An 18,040-nucleotide genomic window follows, 5' to 3' on the forward strand; every position below is an offset into this window, starting at 1 on the left:
ATCTGCATTGATCAAAGCTAAATTTAGATGGAATTCAAAATAAGGTTTCTAATTATTGAAAGAGTGATATAATGAAACTGACTTCCAAAACGACAAAAAAGTCAGAGTAGTTCTAAGTCAGAACTTGCCAAGCCGATGGAAAGGATGCAGTTGTCTATAATAGCACAGCACTGGGCTTGGGGAGCTGTCTTCAGCCTGTGTTCCCCTGTCCCACTTGCAAGAATTGTTTTATTGCTATGTTTATGTCATGTTATTAAAGGAATCAGGTGGGCTTTGTCTGTGCCTCTGTGAGGGTGTTGATGCTTGGGGTGCAAAGTCTGGAATCTGGGGTGTTGGCAGAGCCAGAGGAGGCCTCAGAGAACCTTTGACATTTCCCTTCTTTACAACTCCTTCCTTTGCCCAAATCAATTTGAGTGGAAGCCACTACATCACCTTCAGTGTGATGGTGCTATAGTGGGGCGTCAGGGAGTCACAGAGTTCACCCCTGTGCTAAATCTGCCTCTTGCCAGTGGAGTGTCTGGCCTGGGCAGTGGAAGTGGGTTGAAAAGGTACCACTGATTTGCATCTACCTCTAATGTACATTATTGCCACAAGAAGGTTAAGCTCAAGGTTTGTTGTTGATTTTGTTTTAATTTAGTACACTTCAAAGAGGCAAAATATTTTTCTTACAGAGTAAAAGGATAGATTAGTCTGGTTTTAGTCTGCCATTTTGCTGTTAGATGGGATACTCTATAGCCTGGGCTAGGTTCTCAATTGATTACAACTTAATACATTCTCTAAAGAAACATTTTAAAATGCAAAAATAATGTATGTTTTATTTAAATAACAGTACTAATGGATTTCAAACAATAAAAACAACAGCTTAGTAAAAATTAGCTTCATTGATGAGGTTGCAGTATTGCAATATGGCAAGTTTTTCTAACTCCTCCTGGGAGGAAAGAGTTAATCTCAGGATATGGTTGTGTTGATAGCTAATATGAAACGAGGCTTTATTGCAGTGGGAATCAAAGATGTCTCAGAGAAAACAGTGACACTAGCTCAGGTTTTAGGAAAGCTGGCATTTAAAAGGCTAAATGATTCTCTTGTCACTTGCCTATGACTGGAAAAGTCAACATGAAAGGAAACTCTGATTTATGCTGTGATTGCCACAGCACTAACTGTGCCTTTATCTTGATGATTTTGCCCTGCTAAAAAAAGAAATCTTAGCACAACATTCATTAAAAAGGGCAGCTTTTGTTTGCTAACTTCAAGTGTATGCTGTAATGTTCTGGTGATGGAGAAGTATTCCTGATGAAGAGATGATAAAAAGCTGTTTGGTGATTTAAATCTCCATTGATTGCAAAATGAATTAATCTTTATTTAGCCTATTTAAAGCATGGCCCAGCAAAGAAAACAGTTATGTAGCTCTCAATCCATTTTTAACAGTGACCATTGTAGTGCTCCCAATAGCATTGTTACATTACAGACAGAAGAGCACCGAAGTGTGTGCATGAACTGTTCACTGTAGGGAACACAGCTCCCTAAACACATTCAGTCCCTCAAATCTGCTCTTTGTTTCCACTTGTTTTACAGAACCTGGGGTCTGCCTTGGGAAACAAAACATTGCAGAGCTTGCTAGTGCTGGGAACGGACAGTCATTTAATGCAACAAAGAGCTGATGTTTAGAATAGAAGCATTCATGACCACCAAAAGGCGAATGTGGACAAATAAATGTCAGAGATAAACTGAAACATCCCTTAATCACAAGAGTCATCTCTCCTTCTGTTGTTCCTTATGGTGGGGCACTGGCCAGAACTGTAGTGAATACCTAGGCACCGATTCTCTTCACCGATTCACTTGGAAAGATCCATCTGTGTTCTTCATCAGTCTGAAGTAATTCTGGTAGGGGAAATAAAACAGAGAAGAACGCTTGATTTGTGTCACGTAACTAGAGAGGGTCAGTACAGGTGATGGCATGGGTAGAGAAGTCAGTAGAAGTTTTGAATGGCTTTGATGGATAGGAGGATGACTAGGGAATTTTACACAGAAAAGCAGAACTCAAGGTCTTGGCTTAAAATACTGAAAAATACAATTCCAGAAACCCTGAAGAATAAGATCTCTCTGGCTCCATATTGGACAGAGAAGTGGATAAGGTAAATCCTTACATCTACAAGAACTGAAATATTTCAATTACCTCATACCGAGGTGTCCCATTCAGGATCAAAGTAAAGATTTATAAATTGTAGAACAAATTGGTGTAAAGAATAAAATTCCAGCCCAAAGGACCTGTTAGTCTAAGCAACTTTAAATATTGAGAACTCCAGTAAATTCAGTGAACAATAGCAAATGACACTGTTGTCAAGAGCTGATTTGCTAGAAGGGTGCTTAGTTCTGTTCCTGTGTAGAACAAGCAGCAGTCAAGCAAAATAAATGGCTTAATCCTGGATGTGTTAGAATTAAATGCATTTGGATCTTGGTGCAAGTTGCATCCACTGTCTGAAGATTATGAACAGTAAAAGGATAAATTTGACGGTGCTGACTTCAATAAAGAATGACATTAAGGTAGCTGCAGGCATGCAGCTTTTAAGATGCATGTATGAAAATTCACCTTGTAGCATATGACTGCAGGAGAACTAGTTAAAAGACAAACAAACATTATAAGAGAAGTGATAGGAAAGCTTTTTCTCACAGTAATTGAGAGAAATCTGTTATGAACTGTTGGATCTGCAATGCAATTTAAATAAATTATTTCATGATAAAATTAGAGTCTCGAAGGTGCTGGCAGATTGTCCTTGTTGAATATTGTGACGCTGTTTCTCATCTCTTCTTCCAAATTTGTACATCAGTTTTATTTCTAGAGGAGAGCTAGTCACAGGGAGATCCCTAATTTCTTTCCAACTTTATTTTAGTAGAAGAATACTGGCCCCTGGCTTGGCATAGCTGGGGGTCATTCTTCTCCTGTTATGTACCCTTTCAGTCTCAAATAGTTCAGAATCAATTGACCTGCGGATGAGACAGTCGTCACTAGACAGCAGCAATTTTTGCCTTTGTTTTTGTTTTTCTTTTTTTCTGTGATCAGCACCCCAGACCTTTGGACATGTGCTCCACTGTGCTACTGACCTCGTGGCAGAGTGGCACAGCTTGTTCCGACCTTTTGATGAAATCTGAACGGTGCATGTAGGTTACCCCTAAACGTTTCAGCATCGCACCTTAGAGGTCTCAGTATCCACTCTTAAGGGACTAGGGGCTAGCAGAACAGCACTAAAAAGCCCATTTTCAAGCAAAGCTACATCACGGAAAAAGAACTGTGAGTTGGCTGTAACAAGCATAGGGACACTTGATGGTGTTAATGGATGTAATTTGTTTACACGCAGTTTAAGCAGACAGAAATATTACATACAGTTCTTCCAAGTTGGATTTGAGTCATAGCAGAAGGGCAGTAAAAGAAAAAGCACTGCCGTTGCATAGATTATACCACAAATCACAAAATACTAAAAGAGCAAGTGGTCCTCTACTAATTCTCTCACTCACAGCTTATGCAGAGAACAACCAGTTGAGTAGAGGGTCATAATGCCACAGATTTCTATATGTTGTTAAGAGGAAATTGTCTAGTCAAACAGGGCAATTCTCTCTTTCAAAGACATCTTTGTAAATGGAAATCAATATGGTTGTTAATGATAATAGGTTTCCAACACTAATATGAATGTACCTGGTAATTTCTAAGCAATTGAGTGATAAAAACAAGTTCCGTTATACTCAATTGAATTTACTTTTTGTCCTCTTCATAAAAGTGGTGCTAGAAAAGACTTGTGAATCTTAGTTTAGCCAGTCTGGTTTCAGTCCTCATGTTTAGACCAAGGTAGAAAGCTGCTAGTTCATTGTGTTTATAATTTGCTTCTGTCTTTTTCTTTTTGAATATTGGCAATATCTATAATTCAGGCTCTGCAAATGTGTATCCGTAATCTCTGAAACTTTGCACTGATTTCAGCTTGTCACCAGGAGCAAAATATACTTCTGTGGGAGATCATCAAATCAAATGGGAAGTGGCTGTTTCCAATTAAATTCTGTGACAGTACTGTGAGGTTCCTACAAGCCTGAATTTTATTTCACAGAATGAAGGGCACCACTTTGAACCGAACAAAATCAACCAAGATCTTTAACTGCAATTGCTATGTATATACACAGTTATTTACTTATTTATTTATTTATAAAACCACTGCAACAAGTGCTGTATGAAACTACTTACGTGCCCCTTTTTGGTAACCAGATCAGCCTCAACATTGTTTACAAAATATCAACAGTAAAGATTTCACTTCAAAATGGATTTGGACACTGTTGACTTCCATTCATTGGAGCATAGCACCAATAAATTGGTATGAGTTTTTACAGACAGTGGCATTTAAAACAATCACAGAATCACCCAACAGCTATGATTTATTATCAGTCAGCTGGAGGTGCCAAGGCACCAGAAGCAAAGAATTGTTTTTTAAAAGATTTGTATTGCTGATGTGTCTGCTTTTTGCCTCTGTGGCTGTTGCCAACTCCAGTAAATTCTGGGAAAGAATTTACAGGAGAGTGATGAGCCTAGGTAAGAAAAACAACCATCAGTGAGATGGGTTTTCATTTACATCACTGCAAATTGGTAGATAGATCATTGACATCTGTTGCCTATCAGCAGTGTCCTGCATTACCGCAGGCTGTCCACTCTCTCTTGCCCTATACTTCAGCTGGTATTTGTTCTTTTTGACCACCTGCATAGAGGGAGGGGATGAACTTTCTTTAACTTGATGTGTTGTGCAGCACTGAGCTACTGCTTTCTTACTGCAAGAAGAAAAATGCAAAAGTGAGGTTATATTTTCTTCTGCTCTTCCACGAAAGATACCAGTATTTTTCCCTATGGCACTACTTTTGTACTGCATGTTTACTGGTAGTCCTACAGGCAGCCTCACCACTCAATCAGTTGATTGTAATATTCAGAGCATTAAGGAGAAAGACCGAGCAAATGGAGTTTTCACCGTAACAGTCTTGTATGATTATTGCTGTAGACATCTTGCAGTGATTTAATCTGTTTACTAGAGACAGAAATGTGTAGCCGTTGCAAACTGTCTATAATAATTAGTTCATGATAACAAAGTTATGCCTGGATGATTGCAGTGCAGAATCCTGAGTGCATTTTTATGGAAGATATTAACAATGATGAGTTAGATGAAACTGAGCTAATCCTAATGTTTTCTATTCTATTTATATTTTATAAGCAAGAGCTGTCAGCTCTTGACCAGTGCAATAGAAACGACATACACAGTTATTTATGGTACTCTGAATGAAATATCAGTGGCAGGTAGTGAACCTGTGCTGACCGTTGGAGAATGTGGCAGGTGGCAGTTGGTGGTTCCTCTAGACTTTCCTCTAGACCTAGAGGTATGACTCTGTGTGTGTGTTTGTGTGTGTTTACACCCCAATTTCTCCAACCGTTTTTTTTCTTGTCTTCCTTGAGGTCTGCACTACAGATGGCCAAAGGTATAGCCACAGTTTCTCATTCCAGTTGGTCTTCCCTTGGTGGAAGGTTTTCTACTGTTTTTTGTTTTGTTTTGTTTTGTTTTTTTCTCCACTAACACCCTTTTCCATGACATTTTGTCCTGATGCAAGTTAGCTGTGAGCAGCTTCTCACTGGAGCATGATAGTTCTTGAACTGCTTCATATGAAAAGCAGAAGCTAGATTCATCAGTCTTCCATTCCTTGTTTTGAAGAGAAATAAATTGATCCCCAATTGCTAAGGCCACCACTACGGCATATGCTTCAGAAGTCAGCACATGGAGAAGGATACTCATGGTCCTTTCTGTGGTATGAAAGCAGTCTAAGAGTTTTTTCACGCTCTAAAACCCTGCCACTGAGCTGAGAAAAATAGCTGCTGTTCTTTGCATTTCCTGTGGGAGGCCAGGAAAGCATCTTCCCAGTGTCTGCAGAGTGCTTTGCTAGAAAGCAGGGAGATGCTTCATGTTTTTTGTTTGTTTGTTTTTTTCAGTCACACACTGATGGAAGTGTGTTGCCTAATGGTTAGATGCTGAATGCATGCACAGGTGACATACACATTTCTGAGTGAGGTTTAACACTGAATTTCTACAGATTTGGGTGGTGTATGGTGTTGTCTAATATGAAAATTGATGTTGCCTTCCTTTAAAATGGAGTGAGGCTTTCATGCATTTTGAAGAGGTAGGAGGAGAATTCGGTAGCTGATAGGGTGACCTGCATGGAAGCTGTAATGCTGTTGGGGACAGCAATGGCAGCTGTAGTCACAGTTACCTTATTTGAAGTTCACTGAGCATTTTCCCTGAAAAGATGCCTTCTGGAGCAAAGTGCACATACGTCATATACTTATCCCTGCACATGTACAGGCCCCCAAAATAGGACACAGCAAATGCAGCAACACTCAGCCCAAGACTTCACAAATCAGATGGAGTTGAGGTCCCCTTTTCTGCTTGCCCTTTTCCTAGTGTCCCTTTGAAATTTCCTAAATGGCTCCCGAGTCCAATAGTAGTTTCTGCTCTATTAGTGGTAGCCAGCTCCTTTCTTCCTGAGAAAGGTACACGGTCTATTTAGGGCTTTGTCAGCCGACTGGGAAGTAGCTATTCCCTAATGCAGGAGAGGAACAGACCTCCATGGGACTGGAAGAAGTGAAGAAGAGGGAGCCATCTCTTCCAGCAGTGGCTCGTGGAGGCAGGTGGTGCGTGTGGAAGGAGCAGAGAGAGCTGCGGGGGCTGCAGAGCTCCCACTTGGTGCAGCAGATGCTCAGCTGTGGTCTGCTTCTCCTGTTGCAGAAGCTCTTCTGGTGGAGTAGGTGCCAGGGGAAGGGATTTGCATGTCTGACATCTTTCAGCCAGTTTTAAAGGAAAGCCAGAAATAGCTTTCGTGGGGGAAGAGGGAGCTTAAAAAGTTTCATTTCATGCTACTCTAAAGCTGTCCATTTCTTGGTGATTTTTTTTTTTTTACTTGTTTAATGATTCTTTTAATATGCAAAATGTCAGTGGAAATGGATCTTCAGGCACTTGTTGCTTATGCATGGCTTAGCTGCATGGCACTTTTAGTCTTAATAGTGAAAACAGAGACCAGGCACTGCCTTTGGGAGGGAATGTGTCACCAAGCCAGCCGTGCACCTGGGATCTGCCATACAAATGCATTTTATTTTATTTTATTTATTTATTTATTTATTTGGAAATTAGGGTTTTAAGAACAAGACCAAGTGAATTGTTAAATAGTGGTTGCAATGACTACTTCCATCTAGAGATATACAATAAAGCATACAACTTTTAGGACATATATTAATAATACTGTTCTTTATAATGAAGAAACAGTGGATTCCCAGCACTGTAGAGTTTCAGCAAAGGTTGACTGATCTGGTATCTTCAGTTTCACAAGTCGCTATGGAAAGATTAACTGGGTATCCTAGCCACACACTTTAGGATAAGGACGGTATCTTTCCAGGTCTTGTGGTGAGCCTATGTGTCTGCTCTCAGCTACATTTGAAAAAAAAAGAACATGATTGATAAACTTAAAAATGGACAGTCCACCTGGCTGAGCAGTTAACTGCTCTAGATTTTACATTCATTGGTGTCATTTCTCATTCCAGGGCTGCAGCTCAGCTGATTAGAGGTGACAGAGGATTTACCTTTGTCTTCTCAAGTGCTTCAGAATGTCAGAAAATTAGATTTTCTTTGAAACTGAGCGAGTAGATGTGCCTATTATGCTGCTCTGTCGCTGTGTGTTTTGCACAAAGTAGGCGTTTCTATTTTAAGTATTGCTATAATCATTTCTCTATATATATGTCTGGTTTTGTAATGTAAGAGACATCCTTAGCTAAGGCAGGTTACCTGTTATTTACAGTTGCAATTGCAGTTTTGCTCCCCCTGGGGGTTACACTTATCTGTGCTTACCTGAAGCCTTAGTTACCTTTGGAAAATTATGAACCACAGAATTATAGAATGCATTGGGTTGGAAGGGACCTTAAAGATCAGCTGGTTCCACCTACCCTGCCATGGGCAGAGATGCCTCCCACTAGACCAGGTTGCCCAAAGCCCCATCCATCCTGGCCTTGAGCACCTCCAGGGATGGGGCATTCACAGCTTTTCTGGGCAACCTGGTCTAGTGCCTCAGCACCCTCACAGCAAAGAATTTCATTCTTGTGTCTTATCTAAATCTTCCCTCATTTAGTTAAAAGCTATTACCCTTTGTCCTATCACTCCATTCCCCGTCAGAGTCCCTCCCCAGCTTTTCTGCAGGCCCCCTTTAGGCACAGGAAGGCCGCTGTAAGGTCTCCCCAGAACCTTCTCTTCTCTAGGCTGAACAACCCCAACTCCCCCAGCCTGACTTCTCCAGGCTCCGGGCATCTATTGCTGGCACTGGCATCAAACCGGTAGGAGTTGGATGGACCGAGGTTCCCCTCCCTCAACAACTTTAGTGTAAAGCCCTCTTCACCAGCTTGGCAAGCCTGTGGCCTAAGATGCTCTTCCCCTCCTCTGACAGATGGACCCCATCAGCTCTATTAGACCAGGTTTCTCAAAGCAAGTCCCATGGTCTAAGTACACAAAGCCCTAGCTGCGGCACCAGTCCTGTAACCATTTGTAGGTTCATCAAATTCAACTGACCCTTTGAAATCCCATCCCTTTGACTGGGAGGACTGATGGAAAAACTACCTGTGCTCTAGGTGGTAAGGGTCCCTTACCGCCGCTCTCAGGGCTCTCTAGTCCTTCTTGATACTCCTCAGACTGCTCCTGGCTGTGTCACTGGTGGCCACATGAAACACCAGCAGCAGATAATAGTTGGTGAACTGTACAAGGCTTGGTAGTCTCCCAGTGACATCCCTGATACAGGTCCCCATTAAGCAACACAGCTCTCTAGAGAGCCTCAGGTCAGCAAATGGGTGCCTCCGTGCCTCTCAGAAGAGAGTCATCTACTACAATCACCCATTGCCTTTACTTAGTTGACTTCCATTGACTTTCCTGATGTGACAGGTCTTTCCTCTTCCATCTGCAGAGCAGTGAAGTGGTTCTGCAGTGGCACCTCAGGCTTTGGGGCAAGCCTTTTTCTCCTGCTGGTCCTGGCAAGCTGCCATTCTTCTGCTTTACTGGCCTCCCTCCCTTCTGCACGTGCCAGTGGGGGAGTTTTTGGCCATGTGGCCACAGGCTGTAGGTCCACTGCAGGCTGCCCTGGGAACCAGCTATGTAATTCCTTCTCAGCCTCCCTGAGAGGAAGGCCCAAGCACTCCCTGCAGCCTGAGGCCTGCACTGCAGCCTCTCCCTTTGTACAGCTGCAGTGAGAGTCCTCAGGGCAATTTTTTGTTCACATGTGTGAAGAACACGTATGTGCAAAGCTTTTGATACAGAAGGGATGTCTGGGCTGCGTCCCTTTGTGCTCCTCTCCCATGGCAGGAGGCTGGGCCAGGGCTGCAGGAAGCGTTTGACACAGGACCACAAGCGGAAAGCCCCACATAAACCAGTAAACCAGTCCATAGCTAATATCACTGCAGCCATTCCCTAAACTAGTTGTCTCTTTTTGGCTGTTTGCTGCCCGTTGCGTTCAGCTTTACTTTGGCTAATCTCTGGTGTGTGGCAGTGGCCAAGGAGACCAGCAGGCTGTTGGCACGATGCTTTGTGCTCAGCATCACTTACCATACCTTCCCTGGGCAGGGGTGCTCTCCCAGCTCTGCTGTGGAACTGCAGCATGGCTCCTTTGGTATTATTCATTTGAACTACATGTCCAGCACCACACAGGCCATGACTAATACGAACCAAGACTCCTGTTGACAGAATGCCTAATAGTCCTTATAACAAACAGTGCAAAGCTGAGATACTAGAGGGCTCTTGAATCACTTAAGGTATTTTGCTTGCTTCTGTGTGTATGTGTAACATATGCAAGGATTCAAGGCTTAGTTCTGATCCTACTAAAGTAACATAAGGCCTAATCCTGTTCCTACTACGATAGATTTATCAAAGCATCACTGTTAATGCTCTAAAGCTGACTGAGAGACAACTACGTGCTGCGGACAGACAGCAGCCAAAAGTTCACTCCTACAGCTACCATGGGAGCAGGAAAACAGAGATGAGTAATAAGAGTGAGTGGGGAATTCACAGCAATTAAACAGCAAACAAAATGAATGTAAATTGATAATGTGCTGCCTGCATTAATATTAATTATTTCTCTCACCAAAACAAAATGAAAGGAACATTGTAAGCACTCATTTTTTAAATTTAAGGCCGTATTACTGAAGTATCTATAAGATGCATTAGAAACTTGCTTTCCTGTTTTATATCAGAAATAAGAATCTTGGCTCAAGACAAACTAGCAAAAAGGAAGAATAATATTTAAAAAAGAAAGTCATGAAAATTTCTCCTTGTGTTCTTTCTTCCTTCTCCCCCTCCTGTTTGCAGTACTGCCCTGCTGCCACAGCATGTTCTGCACTTCCTATTCTCTGAGAACTTGATTGATTGCAGTAGGTCTCTTTGCAGAGTTCAGTCCTGTACGAGGAGTGATTTAACTTGGAGAGTACAGCCTTTGGTCACAGTTCATAGTCCTTCTGTAAATTGCAGTATATAGTGGTGCTGCTTCTCACAGAACCTTAAAAAGGATTATGACTCCCTGCTTTGTTCCAAAAAAATAGTAATTTGCAGCCTCCAGGAGAAACGCTGCATTTGTTATCTGTCCTGGCTATTGGTTCTTTTCTCCCCAGGTGCTGCTTGGATGTGTGGGGTAGGAACTGAGGATGGGGTCCCTTGAATTTTGCCCCGATTAGATAGACAGGCTTTACCTGTGTGCTCAAAGCTGTGAGGATGCAATTCAAGGATGTCTCTAAGTGATCTTACGGTAGCTGTATAGTACAGGATGTCACTCCTCCCCTTAAGTCAAAGGTTTTTCTTCATACCTGCACATATAGCACATTGCATGTTTTAGACTGGTATTTAAACGATCAGCAATGATAATGACATATGCAGATAATAATATTGCAGATCCATCCCCAGCAACTGTCAGAAGTGCATCAGGGCTCCCCCTATCTCTCCTGTTCCTCTTGATGCGCTCCTAAGTGCCAGGCCCTTCTTGGTGCATAGTGACTGCTGCCACAGTGAGTGATGTGGCTGTACGTAGAGGTATAGGTACAGACGCAAGCAGCGACAGCCGTCTGTCAGCACTGAGAAGACATTTCTCTGCAGCTGTTCCCAATCTCTTCAGTGGAAAAGGTAGCTGTGCAGGTAGAAAAATCCTGAAGGATCAATTTGACCTACAGAGCTGCCAGCTGGATCTTAGTGGTCTGGGCTAAGGTCTTCTAAGCATGCTGAAGTTGTTTTCAATTTTCCATTACAGAGAAAGAAAGAAAAAAAAAAAAAAAGCTGGAAAATCAATATAATTTCTGTTTTCCATAGGAGACAATGGACAGATTGTATGCTTTAAGGTCAAACAGATGTTTCTTCTTCAAGTGTTTTTTTCTGTCTTTTTAATCCATAAAAACAGAAGGGGAAAATATTTAAAGAATAAAATAGTTTCAAACAGATTAATTTTATATTTTTGCTTTATTGCAAATATTTTAAAATGTCATCTAGAAAGAAAAATGTTTAGCTTTGATATAGCTAATAAAGTCCAGTCATTTCAAAGCCATCTTCTTACTTGTTCATTTTATACAGAAGCAGGGTGAGCTTTCTAAGTCATGAGTGAAGAAAAGAAGAAAGAAGATGATTTAATTCTTGTAAATAATTGTCAGAAGATGAGATTCTAGAATGGCTGGTGTTTTGGTATTTAATGTCAGGTTTACTTCAACTTGAAAAGCCATATGCTAAATTACTTAGAATAGTTGTGAATACAAAAATTCTGATAGTACTATTTAAAATCTCTTTACTAAGAGAAACAGAGAAAGCAAGCTGTGCATTACATGAATATGGCAGTGTACAGATAGGGGCGTCAGAGCTGTCAGCAGAATGTATTCACTGAATTTGGCACATTCCAGTTTGCAGGTGCAGCAAAGTGTGGGTTTAGAGCATGGAAGTATGGAGTCAGTGTTATTCTGATTTCTGGTAGATATCTGTGTTTGGACTAGGGTGACAGAAAGCGTATCTTTCACTCCTGCATATTTAAACCAAAGCTCATTGTGGAAAACACCAGCTAGTATTTTGTGCTTATACAGTCTGGTGTGCAAGAGCCCATGTGTAAATAAATGGTTTCTTTCCAGTTTCTGAACCCAGAGTAGCCTGTGAATTAGGAGCTGGGGTAGCTGAACTTCTTTGTCTTATTCTGTTCACTGGAAACTCGTGCAGACAACACCAGTGACCTGCCACTGAAGTATGATGTATGCTGGGGGAACAATGCATCCTTCATCAGTGTTCTGGGAAAGGCTGCACAATTTAATATACCCCGATCTGTAAAGTTTATGAAGACTTTATTCAAAGAGCACTCTTGTGTGCCTTCTGCATGTTCAACATCAGATAAGAAGCTTTATAACCCTGAATTATTTATGGGTTGGTAATACAGTATATCTGACCTTTTTATGGGGTGGCATCATGCAGAAGGGAATGCAGTATTTTAGCATAAGGGTCATGTATGCAGGCACAATCTTACTGTTTCAGTTGTGATGTCTGCTAGCTTTTCTCTCTTCTAGTCATTTTTTGTTGTTGTTGTTTGTTTGTTTGTTTCAGTAGCACTTACTGTGTCTTAAGCGTGAAATGAGAGCAAATGATGCAGAGAACTTCTCGTACATTTCGAACAAGAGCTTTCCATTTCAGCTGTGATTGATCAAATGCAGTGCTATAAAACCAGCTTAGTTATATCCATTCTGCTTGTCCCATAAGGATGAGCATCAAGGCCTGTATTTCCCAGTTTATTGAACTTGAGCCATATATTTTACCTGCTCTAATGCAAGAATCTTGAGTTGAAGAAAATTGGCATTGTATTCCTATGAGTCACCAGAACGGTAGTGGAATAAGATTTTATCTATGGCATAGAAAAACTGAAAAAGTGTTTTAATATGGTCTTTTGGTCTGAACCCACAAGCATGCCATAAATCCACATACCTTTATTGACTGCTCTATTTTGATTTCAAATATAATGTGCGCATATTCTAGTTTGTAAAAATAAAAAAAATACCCCCCTAATGCATGTGGTTTTAACCCTCTCCCCCCTCCCACCAGGTGATTCTCATGTGGGGTACCTCATAGAAGTACAAATTCTACTGTTTATCCTTGGCATTAATGTATTAAAATATTTACCACCTGTTTAGTAATTGCTCTTTTTGGTGTCTGATGGCTTTACAATGTGCCATATAATTGATGCTTACTCCTGCTTCAGGTTAACCTAATTTCTTCATTGCATCTTCCAACATAAATGTGAAAAACACATGGTCTGGAAATTTGCCTGTTCTTCATCATGAAGAACACATAAAGCAATGCACAGAGATTACTGATAGCTGACTAAAAGCCAAATTTTGAACACCCACATCTACGCTTTGGAGCAGCCCAACCCAGAAGAGCTCCTTTCTAAGATGGGAACAGGAACTAGACACCCTGAACACCCTGAAGTGTGCGCAGGTACTTGCCTTCCTCTTGACCTTGATAAGATTTTAAAGGAAGGATAAAATGGTAATGTATTAGGTAGGTTCCTGAATGCTCCACATGTCCTAGAGCTACCTCTCTGGAAAATACAGACTTTGGCTGCTTGCATTTAACCTTAATGCATTAAGTTTGTAGAGGATTTGCACTGCAGACCCCAACGTAGATTGAGGCTTTAAAGCGTAACTAAGGTGAAGGAAGCAAGGGTAAATCAGGCAGTGGTATTGCTCATTTGGGCGCTGCTATTCAGTAGGGCTTTTTTACTTATCTAAGAGGGTAAAATAGGGATATTAAAGATTCAGGCTGAGCAAAACGTGAATGTGAAATGGCTGCACTCTCTCAGTGGCTTTAGTATTGTAGCACAGTAAGGAAGTAACATGGGTCAGTGAATGAAGGCAGAATAATGACTGCATGTAGACAACTTCAGAACATCTCCATATGATGTTGTTAGATTCTTGAAAATTTTAATCTTTCCTTTAATTTGTCACAAGGCCCTTTGAAAGCTTGCACTACAAAAGTTTGTAGCTCTTCAGCACTTACTTCTGTAAGTGCTGTGGCTCAGGTGTCCTCAGAGCTCCTGTATGGCTCCAACTACAGCCACTTTCAGCACTTGGCCTCCCAATTTCAGCATGCTATGGAATTTACTTCAACTAAAGCTCTAAAGATGTTTTGTAACCTTTATTCTTGTAATTACAAAGATACTGTAGATCTTCTTTAGAGAATTTGGTAAGAGAAATATGATGATGCTGAACTCTGAAGTGACGTAAGGGTTGAATGTCTTCCAAAATTACAGAGATTTTTTTTTCATTTGCTGGATTTTTGTATGGATTTATTTTTACTCTGAAACATCAGGCAGTTTGAGTAACTTCATTGAAGCTATCCTGAACTTGCACCTCCGAATGATGTGATCAGGAGGACATGGGTGTGCTCCTAAATTTTAAGGGCAGGAATGGCCCATAATGAAATTTAAAGACCTATTGCCCTGTCTGTGTCATGACAAAATCCCAGACCTTGTACCACATGTTGCCAGTATTGTGTCTTTCATACACTTTGTGTCCAGAATGGTTTTCTTATGTGATTGTCTGCAAAGAGCCATGCAGGAAGGCAGCCTACAGCTTCTGCCCACAGCACTGTCACCAAAGGAGACCTTGATGGACCTAGGCTTGTAACGTACTTCTTCAGCATCCTTATCCTTTTCTGCAGAATTAAAGGAGTGAAGCCAAGGCAAAATGATCTCTAAGATTTTCATTATAATGGGCAATTGAATCAAAAAAGAGTAAGCTTTTTGCCCAAAATTTTGTAATTTTTTTTTGTACAAAATAATTAAAAAGGTATGGGATAACTTCATCAAAAATATCTGTCTAGGATATTCTTCCTTTGTATGGTTGTCAGTGGTAGAAGTGGCTCTTCAGTGGAGCTCAGAGCTTCTTCTTGTCTGTTTTTATTGAAATCCCCACTAGCTGGAGTATGTCATCCCTGTTTTGCAGAGTTACAGCAGGTATCTGTCAGAAAGTTGACAATTCCTTCTTTTCAGGGTGAGGGTGGCTTTGCACAGTGTGGGCACTGCAGAGCAATCTCTGCTTGATGTCCGGTGCATTGACACAAAATGAAAATGGCACAATATTTTCTCAGTGTAGGAAGTGGTTTCTTGTTCTGGTTGCACGAAATCCTGACTTACTGTGTAAATACAACACAGCACATAAATATGATATACAGAAATCCATACACATATGCTGTATAAGAAAAACATGGCACCAATAATCTCACTATGACTGCAAGGCTTTTGCAGAGCACCATTAATTCTGTCCTATTACTCCCCATTGGGTAGATTGAAAAAAGCATAATGTTCCTCAAGTTGCTTGCTTCTGAAAGCTTCTACATTTCAGGAGTTCTTCCAGCTCTTTTGAATCAAAGCATAGGTGGATCCTGCCCTAATTCACTGCTGACTCATGCCTCTTATGGTCCTGCTCTGTTGCACAGTTTCTTTGGAATTCTTCAATGTAAATGTATCAAGATGATAAACCAGACATTTTAGAAGATATATTTTCTTGAGTCATAGGTAGTCTCTGTTCGAATTTTCTTTAGACTCAAGGAAAATTTTACTGCCCTAGCATACGAAGATCTTCAAAGAGTTTTTTTATTTTACTTTATTTTCACAGCACTGGTTTTCATAACAAAAATAATTCAATGCATGTACTGCATTGTTTCTTCTGTTTTTTTTTCTTTTAATTATTATTTATTGAAAACAGACTTTTCATGTCAGGAAATCCTTTACTTCAGACTACTGTTTCTTCCTCTTATCTATCACTTCCTTAAAGAGCTGCCTAGAAAAAAAAATGGCAAACAGCCGTCTTATAGAAAAAGAGATCAAAAAATAGTTTGATGAGTTCTCCTTAATTAACACACACACACACACACACGCACACACACATATATATAAAGGAGTATGGGGTGACATGTATGTGTAAGTGTTGAATTACAATAGGCTTTAAACACTTCCAAAATCCTACTGACTTTCCAGCAGTTTTGAGAGATGTGCTTGCGCTGGGGCTTATGACATTTCCCTCCTTTTCTGACTATTCAAAAATGTGCAACTTTCTGTGCTCCTGACAAAGTCATCCTTCAGGCACCACCTAATTCATACAGCTCTTTAAAGACTGTTTCAAGCTTGAATGCTTGTGTGCTTCTGTATGCACAGACATCATAACACATTTTGATCCTTGTTTTAAGTTAAAGGATGAACAACATGCACTGATATTAAAGAACCAGTCTGGCTTGATTATTAAGCACAAGTCGGTACTAGGAGCACTCAAACAATCTTTCTTCTGCAGGTCAATGCATTGTAATGTCACAGGGCACTGAGAAGAATGCGCTAACCTTCAGAAAAGAAAAAGCTACTGCAATGAAAAAAGCCCACAAGGAAATTACTCTTTGGGCTGTGCAGGGTTTGGATGCTACGTGTTTTTGGATGCCTGTGGTTGAGAGATTCGGCTGTGCAAAATGCTGTGGAAGAGAGCAGGTGATGAACTCAGCACCACTCATAATGCAGGAGCCCTGGGTTAGAGGGCAGCACTTGTGGCTGCATGAGTAATGACCGTGGCATAAAAGGGGAGTTGTCAGAGGCAACCAGAACCTGGGATTTCTTAACACTCCAGCCCTGCACAAGCCTTGTGTCGGTGCAGTTAGTTTCTGAGAGTGCATGCTTTAGTCTGGGAGAGAGAGTTTTCTGTATCGGGGGGCTGCTCTCAGAGGTCGAGGAGAGGTACCTGAGCTGAGTGCTGGTGCCAAGCGCTCTGCGTAGCCACTGAGCTGCACAGAGATTGGGGGCATTCAGCTCCATTGAGTATCCAGCTGTTTAATCTCTGTTTAGGCTTTTAAATCCATCTGGGTTTGATTTTGGAATTGCTGAAATCCCCCAGCACTCAGAAGCTGAAGTATCATCATCTGGCGATGGAAAGATATGCAAATTACAGACTTTATGTCTGCAGTATTTTATACCTGAGAAGCTTGGCCTGGGACTGTCTGACAATACGAGTTTCTTTACAGTAATGCAAATTGATGGGACCTGCACAACATTGTGCGAGTGAGATCGATTTGCATTTACCTCAAGTGATTTTTCTTTTTCTGTACATAAGTCTAGTAGGTATAGGCATTAATGCTATAGGATAAACTGACCCCGATTTACCTTACAGTGGTAGCAGGTAGAATCACGGTTTCACCATCATCCTTCTTGCCTGAAAGCAACTGATCACAGTCAACCAGAATATTACTGTTGCATTACACAAGTCAAAATCATATATTTACAGCACTGATAATTAAATGCGCTGTACATAACTGTTCTGCAGGCATATATGACCCTTGGAATATTTGTTCTTGCAATGAACATCCTGCATTACCAGGATAATTGGGATTGCTTTTCTTTCTCCTGCAGGCATCTAGTGTAAAGACTAGGCTGAATATGCTCTGTTTTCACTCCTGATGCAGGCAGCAAAAGAAACAATATTTTCTTTGCCTCAGAACCTGTTATGAAGTTGAACCTACTTGAGATTCACAGGTAAAAGGTGGTATTGAAGTAGGCAGATACTGTTTGTATATCTGTTTCAGGCAGATACTAAAGCTTGTGCCGCAGCCTAGATAGGTAGTCAACAAAAAATAAGTGAGGTTGACTGTTGGTTATAAACTTCAGATCAAATCATACTGATTTTTACTGAGAGACCTGCTATGCAAAATAGCTTCAGGACCCATTCACTTTAAAGTTCATTTACGATCTTCTAAAATAAGAAAGAATATGGTATCTCTTATGGAACTGTAGATTTTTCCTTTTTTTTTTTCCTCTTGGGAAAAGAAAAATTTCTGGAGTTGGTACTTACACCCTACATTTAGACTATGGAGATATAATGTTGCTTTTTATTTTCTTCAATTAATTCCTTACTTCTGTAGTTAACAAGATATACATGTACAGTCAAGTAGAAGGCAGATGT

General features: G+C 40.8%; 1 protein-coding gene across 3 annotated transcripts in view; it reads left to right on the top strand.

The window, feature by feature from the left end:
• KCNH1 (potassium voltage-gated channel subfamily H member 1) overlaps positions 1 to 18,040 on the top strand; it is a 185,080-nt gene that overhangs the window by 141,248 nt on the left and 25,792 nt on the right. The window contains exon 11 of one of the 3 annotated variants that reach the window (XM_084512991.1): positions 1,573 to 1,729. The exons of the other annotated variants lie outside the window; for them this stretch is intronic. Coding sequence (XP_084369117.1) covers positions 1,573 to 1,665 — 93 coding nt within the window. The 3' untranslated portion in view covers positions 1,666 to 1,729. Of the gene's footprint in view, positions 1 to 1,572; positions 1,730 to 18,040 lie in introns of those variants that run through there. 3 annotated transcript variants of the gene reach the window in all.

This window comes from Aythya ferina (assembly GCF_964211825.1).
Source record: "Aythya ferina genome assembly, chromosome: 3".
Lineage (NCBI taxonomy): Eukaryota > Metazoa > Chordata > Aves > Anseriformes > Anatidae > Aythya > Aythya ferina.